The sequence below is a fragment of the Salvelinus sp. IW2-2015 genome, unplaced genomic scaffold (genome assembly GCF_002910315.2).
Source record: "Salvelinus sp. IW2-2015 unplaced genomic scaffold, ASM291031v2 Un_scaffold915, whole genome shotgun sequence".
Lineage (NCBI taxonomy): Eukaryota > Metazoa > Chordata > Actinopteri > Salmoniformes > Salmonidae > Salvelinus > Salvelinus sp. IW2-2015.
Window position 1 is genome coordinate 117,623 of NW_019942645.1, and position 7,464 is coordinate 125,086.

Genomic DNA, 7,464 nt, shown 5'->3' on the forward strand with positions numbered 1-7,464 from the left:
CCCTTACATTATGATACTGTAATAACCCTACATTATGATACTGTATATACCCTACATTATGATACTGTATATATACCCTACCGTATGATAACTGTATTATACCCTACGTATGATACTGTGTATACCCTACATTATGATACTGTATATACAGTGGGGCAAAAAAGTATTTAGGTCAGCCACCAATTGTGCAAGTTCTCCCACTTAAAAGATGAAGAGAGGCCTGTAATTTCATCATAGGTACACCTTCAAAAAAAATAATCCAGAAAATCAATTGTAGGATTTTTATGAATTTTATTTGCAAATTATGGTGGAAGAATATCTCTGGAGAGACCTGAAAAATAGCTTTTGAGGTTGTAATCGATGCCAAAAGGTGCTTCCCAGATTACTGTAGTAAATGGTCTGAATACTTATGTAAATGTGATATTCAGTTTGATCTAAATAGTCAAATGGCAATTGCAATATTTGGTTAAAAAATTACATCTCATTTGCTCAAATCGTCGCAGCACTACAGTGGCAGTGTGGAAATGTTCTACAATGAGATCAACTTTTGGTTGAGTTTTGTTTTATACTGTTAAGCAATCAGATTTGAGAAAAGACCCATTAAAATAAGTGTGTTGCCGCCCTAGGTTAATGCACAACTCATAAWGCAATTTAGAACCTTGATTATTCAAAAACATAAAAATATCGTCWAGAAAATGTGATATATTTTGGCCGTATCGCCCAGCCCTATGACTGAGTCTAGAACCTATGTTAGGTTGACTGTTTGACTACATTACCCAGGGTGCTTTGGGATAGGGTTGACTGTCATATGACTTCATTACCCAGCCCTCTCTGTCTGTGGTCTAATCCCAAATTAGTAGTTATTCAGGATACAAGGTGATTTGTACATCTATCAGTTTGTGATCCGAGTCAATTCTCTACGTTACCCAGCCTGCCCCTCTCTTCCTTCCTCCAGTTGCGTCCTGGTTCATCTCTCCCTTGCTGTCTGGACTGATGTCGGGATTCCTCTTCTTCCTCATCAGACACTTCATCCTCAGTAAGGTGGGTTACCAGTCGTCACATTATACACTATTTGCAGTTCTCTGTGTGCGTGCGTGTCTGTGCTGACCTGTGTTTGTGTGTGTTACTGATCTGTGTGTGTGTGTGTTTTCAGGATGACCCTGTCCCCAACGGCCTCCGTGCCCTGCCAGTGTTTTACGCCTCAACGATAGGCATCAACGCCTTCTCCATCCTCTACACTGGTGCTCCATGTAAGAACTTAACCTAACCCTGGTCCTAACACTTTAGACTGGTGCTCCATGTAAGAACTTAACCTAACCCTGGTCCTAACACTTTAGACTGGTGGTCCTAACACTTGACTGGTGCTCCATGTAACAGCTTCACCCCTTTTTACCCTCGTCTTTATTTCTAGCACTGTACCAGTGTCTAACATGAGAACTGCGATTTTTTTTTTCTTTTTTTTTCTACAATTGTGTTTTGCATTTCTGGGCTTACCACTCTGTTTCAAAGTGTGTGTCTCGCTCTCTCTCTCTCTCTCTCTCGCTCTGTCTCTCTCTCCCTCTCTCCCTCTCTCAGTGCTAGGTCTTGAGATGCTACCGGTGTGGGCTATAGCTCTGATCACGTTGGCAGGGGCTCTGGTCTGTGCTGCCGTGGTGTGGTTTGCTGTGTGCCCCTGGATGAGACGGAAGATAGCAAGTAGGTGTCACCCTCTCTCTCTTGCTCACTGTCTCGTGTGTATGTGTGTGTGGAGGATCGTGTGTGTGTGGAAGATAATGTTTTCCTCCCTATACCCATCATGAGGTTGCTACAACCTAGCCTACAAATGTAAAGTTTATAACGAGGTGCACAGGTCGAGAGACAAATTACAGTAATCAAGGTGACAGACGGTGACACATTCAATAATGCCTTGCACACTCTTGTCTGCATCTAGCTGTTCTGGCGTGTAATCATTAGTCCAACTGCTGCAAAACGTTCTGTTTTTATTGGACACATTCATGTTGGTCCCCTCCCCGTTTCCGTTCCGTTTGCTTCCGTTTAAGGAAAATGTTTTGCAACAGAATCAGGGGGAATGAATATACCCCTGATCAACCGCTCAGTCGGGCTTCTAACCTACACTTTGACGTTGTAATAACAGAATGCACATGGTGCAATTTTGAAATTGGAGGAGAGAGCATCAGCAGTTGTCCTCTCATGTCAGTCATTGTATACCTTAGATAACTATTTATAACTTGTCAGAAATGGTACAGGTCAACTAGCCCATGCTACGAGCTATGTTGTTTTAGCCCATAGATATTCTCCAATGATGGCCCAAGTGGAAAAAGTTTAGGAACCCGAATGCCTTGACGGTGGAGTTGAGGCTACTGTAGACCTTCATTGCAAAACAATGTTTTTTTTATTTTATTATTTTTTTTTATTTTAATTTTATCCCCTTCTCCCCAATTTTCGTGTATCCAATCGCTAGTAATTACTATCTTGTCTCATCGCTACAACTCCCGTACGGGCTCGGAGAGACGAAGGTCGAAAGCCATGCGTCCTCCGAAGCACAACCCAACCTAGCCGCACTGCTTCTTAACACAGCGCGCCCAACCCGGAAGCCAGCCGCACCAATGTGTCGGAGGAAACACCGTGCACCCGCCCCCCTCGGTTAGCGCGCACTGCGCCCGGCCCGCCACAGGAGTCGCTGGAGCGCGATGAGACAAGGATATCCCTACGGCGCCTAACCCGGACGACGCTAAGCCAATGTGCGTCGCCCCACGGACCTCCGGGTCGCGGCCGGCTGCGACAGAGCCTGGGCGCGAACCCAGAGACTCTGGTGCACAGCTAGCACTGCGATGCAGTGCCTTAGACCACTGCGCCACCCGGGAGCAAAACAATATGTTTTGATCAGTTATTTGGTGACGTGAATATATTTTGTGTAGTTTTATCGAAAAATAATAACTTAAAAATGTTTTTTTAATGTTTTTTAAAATTATTTATGAAATTCACTGAGCAGTACTGAGTAAAGTACTTCAGTAAAAATACAGTAAAAATACTTTTTGGGGGGTATCTGTACTTTACTTTGCTATTTATATTTTGATCTTTTGAACATTTACTTCACTACATTCCTAAAGAAATTAATGCAATTTTTTATACTCCATACATTTTCCCTGACAACCAAAAGTACTCGTTACATTTTGAATGCTTAGCAGGACAGGAAAAGGGTCATGCACTAAACAGAGAACCTCCCTGGTCATCCCTACTGCCTCTGATTTGGCGGAGTCACTAAACACACATGCTTTGTCTGTAAGTGTTGGAGTTGCCCGTGGCTATCTGTAAATAAAATTTTAAAAACAAGAAAATGGTGCCATTTGCTTAATATAAGGAATTTGAAATGATTTATACTTGTACTTTTGATACTTAAATATATTTTAGCAATTACATTTACTTTTGTGTCAAATACTTTTAGACTTTTACTTCAAGTAGTAGTTTACTGGGTGACTTTTCTTTTATCTCAAGTATGACAATTGAGTACTATTTCCACCACTGGTCTCCCCTTCCTCCTCCGAGGAGCCTCCACTGGTCCTCCCCTTCCTCCTCTGAGGAGCCTCCCCTGCCTAGAAGTATTTTGAGAGCTCTTTGTGTCTATTTCTCACGCCGCCCTCAAAGCCCCTCTGGACTCCCAGACTGACTGATCCTGGACAGACAAAAGACTTGAGAGTCCCCCGCTACAGAGCCAGCGACACACACAAACCCCCCTCCGGTCTCTGGCCTCCTCAGACTGTGTACCCTTCTGAAACCAAACAGCTTCTGCCAGCCAATGTGGACTTTCATCACCCCCCCCCCCCCCTCCCAAAAGGAAACGTTTTAAACCCACTAACCCTGAACCCCAGCTAGCTAGAAAGAGTAAGCCCTATTTTAAATGATCTGGTTGTTTAGGGGATATTAGGAACATTCTGGAATAGGTTTCTGTTTGGTGGTAATGTTTTGTTTGGTTAGGGTTTAGGTTAGGTTAGGTTAGGTTTAGGTTAGTGTTAGTTGTGTTTAGGTTAGGGTTTAGGTTAGGGGTTTAGGTTAGGGGTTTAGGTTAGGGGTTTAGGTTAGGGTTAGGGGTTTAGGTTAGGTTTAGGTTAGGGTTAGGGTTTAGGTTAGGGTTAGGGGTTTAGGTTAGGGTTAGGGGTTTAGGTTTAGGTTAGGGGTTTAGGTTAGGGTTTAGTTTAGGGTTAGGTTAAGGTTAGGGGTTTAGGTTAGGGTTACGGGTTAGGTTACGGGTTTAGGTTTCGGGTTTAGGTTACGGGTTTAGGTTACGGGTTTAGGTTACGGGTTTGGGTTTAGGGTTTGGTTTAGGGTTTGGGTTTAGGTTAGGGTTAGGGGTTTAGGTTAGGGGTTTAGGTTACGGTTTGGTTTAGGGTTGGGTTTAGGGTTTGGGTTTAGGTTAGGGTTAGGGGTTAGGTTAGGGGTTAGGTAGGGTTAGGGTTTAGGTTAGGTTAGGGTTTAGTTAGGGGTTAGGTTAGGGTTAAGGGTTAGGTTACGGGTTTGGTTTGGGTTTAGGGTTTGGTTTAGGGTGACCATGACTGTAGTCAGTGACCATGACTGTAGTCTCAGTGACCATGACTGTAGTCTCACAGCTCTGTAGGCTAGATGGTATCAGTGACCATGACCGTAGTCTCACAGCTCTGTAGGCGAGATGGTATCAGTGAAGCAGGCCTGTTAGTTCTAACCAGGGTTGCCGTTCATTATAGGACACAAACGTTATGCTACTGAAAAGGAAAACAAGCTTTTGTTAGAAGTTTACATGCTACCAAATACTAATTGAGTGCATTGCCTTTAAATTGTTTAACTTGGATCAAACGTTTCGTGTCGCCTTCCACAAGCTTCCCACAATAAGTTGGGTGAATTTTGGCCCAATCCTCCTGACAGAGCTGGTGTAACTGAGTCAGGTTTGTAGGCCTCCTTGCTCGCACACGCTTTTTCAGTTCTGCCCGCAAATTTTCTATAGGATTGAGGTCAGGGCTTTGTGATGGCACTCCATACCTTGACTTTGTTGTCCTTTAGCCATTTTGCCACAACACTTTGGAAGTATCCTGGGTTCATTGCCCATTTGGAAGACCCATTTGCGACCAAGCTTTAACTTCCTGACTGATGTCTTGTGGATATATTGAAGCAACATCTCATAATTTTCCTCCTCATGATGCCATCTATTTTGTGAAGTGCACCAGTCCCTCCTGCAGCAAAGCACCATGATGCTGCCACCCCCGTGCTTCACGGTTGGGATGGTGTTCTTTGGCTTGCAAGCCTCCCCCTTTTTCTTCCAAACATAATGATGGTCATTATGGCCAAACAGTTCTATTTTTTTGTTTCATCAGACCAGTGGACATTTCTCCAAAAAGTACGATCTTTGTCCCCATGTGCAGTTGCAAACCGTAGTCTGGCTTTTTTATGGCTGTTTTGGAGCAGTGACTTCTTCCTTGCTGAGCGGCCTTCAGGTTATGTCGATATAGGACTCGTTTTACTGTGGATATAGATACTTTTGTACCTGTTTCCTCCGCATCTTCACAAGGTCCTTTTGCTGTTGTTCTGGGATTGATTTGCACTTTTCGCACCAAAGTACGTTCATCTCTAGGAGACAGAACGCGTCTCCTTCTTGAGCGGTATGACGGCTGCGTGGTCCCATGGTGTTTATAGTTGAGTACTATTGTTTGTACAGATGAAAGTGGTACCTTCAGGCATTTGGAAATTGCTCCCAAGGATGAACCAGACTTGTGGAGGTCTGCAATTTATTTTCTGAGGTCTTGGCTGATTTCTTTTGATTTTTCCATGATGTCAAGCAAAGAGGCACTGAGTTTGAAAGTAGGCCTTGAAATACATCCACAGGTACACCTCCGATAGGCTAATTGACATAATTTTAGTCAATCAGAAGCTTATAAAGCCATGACACCATTTTTCTGGAGTTTTCCAAGCTGTTTAGGCACAGTCAACTTAATGTATGTAAACTTCTGACCCACTGGAATTGTGATACAGTGAATTATCAGTGAAAAAGTCTGTCTGTAAACAATTGTTGGAAAAATGACTCGTGTCATGCACAAAGTAGATGTCCTAACCGACTTGCCAAAACTATAGTTTGTTAACAAGAATTTTTGAGTGGTTGAAAAACGAGTTTTTTGACTTTAACCTAAGTGAATGTAACTTCCGACTTCAACTGTATGTACTTATAGTCATTTAAATGTACACATGCTTTACCACCCCAATTTTATTTTCTAAACAATTTTATTTAGTTTTTTATTCTGTTTTTGGGAGTGGCGGCAACGAGGGAAACACGTGTGTAACGATGTTGTCCCCCTGTCCCCTGGTCAGGTCGTATGAAGAAGGAGCACGCTGCCCTGTCACGCATCTCAGACGAGTCCTTAGATCAGATCCCAGAGGAGGAGGAGGACACTCCCGTGTTCAAGGAGCTYCCMGGCGCCAAGGGGACYGATGACGCTGTGCTGCCGTTAACCGGRGGTACCGGAGGAGAGTCACGGAGAGGAGAGGCCACCGGGGAGCTCAACAGCCTGGCCAATGGAGGCACTGTCCTGCCCAACGGACGGGTCTACGGTCAGTTGGCCCGCTGAYCTAAAGCCTAGGCATTKCCTGCCGGGGAGCTAATACAAGTCTTCAGGTTTCAGACGTARGTCAGTATAGAGACGGGAGAGYCTTCACGMTTCAGACGTACGTCAGTATAGAGACGGGAGAGGCTTCACGTTTCAGACGTACGTCAYTATAGAGACGGGAGAGGCTCAGCCACTGGGTTTTAACCCATATAGTTTGCGGGTCCACCACAATAGTATGTTGACAATAGTACTTCACAGCCAAACCACCTGTGATTTTAGAGCAGAGTTGACCAGAGCAGTTCTGTAAAGCTCATTCCTCTTGCTACCCAGGCCAGTCCCACTCCATGACCTCATACTAACGTTTACATTTACTATATTAACGTAGAGTGTTTCATATTTCATCCTCTATTGCTCCCCAGACCAGACCACCTTACATGTAGTATAATAGTATTAGTTTAGTATGCCTGATATATTTACTGTGTTATAAACTGAGCYGWTCGAGGCCCTGKATTCTGATTGGCTGACAGCTGTGGTATATCAGACCGTATACCACYGGGTATGACGAAACATTTATTTTCCTCTCTTGTCCCCCAGGACGGACCCACTCCATGACCAACGGTACCCTGTCCATGTCCAAGTCCCCGCTGTCCAACGGCAGCTTCACCTTCGGAGGGGAACACGTRCGRAGCGACGGRCAAGTGTACCACACGGTCCACAAGGACTCTGGTCTCTACAAAGACCTGCTCCACAAGATCCACCTGGGACGGCTGGAGGACGACCACTCCGCCCCCACGCCAGACAACAACTACCGCCTGCTGCGTCGCAACAACAGTTACACCTGCTACACGGCCGCCATCTGTGGCATGCCGGTCCAGCCGCTGCTCCGCTCCGAGTCCCG

General features: G+C 44.8%; 1 protein-coding gene across 1 annotated transcript in view; it reads left to right on the forward strand.

Annotated features, from left to right (window-relative positions):
- LOC112069138 (sodium-dependent phosphate transporter 2-like) overlaps positions 1–7,464 on the forward strand; it is a 32,685-nt gene that overhangs the window by 13,005 nt on the left and 12,216 nt on the right. The window contains 5 exon segments of the mRNA XM_070438424.1: positions 956–1,041; positions 1,154–1,250; positions 1,576–1,695; positions 6,331–6,570; positions 7,161–7,458. Of these exon segments, the coding sequence (XP_070294525.1) occupies positions 956–1,041; positions 1,154–1,250; positions 1,576–1,695; positions 6,331–6,570; positions 7,161–7,458 (841 nt within the window).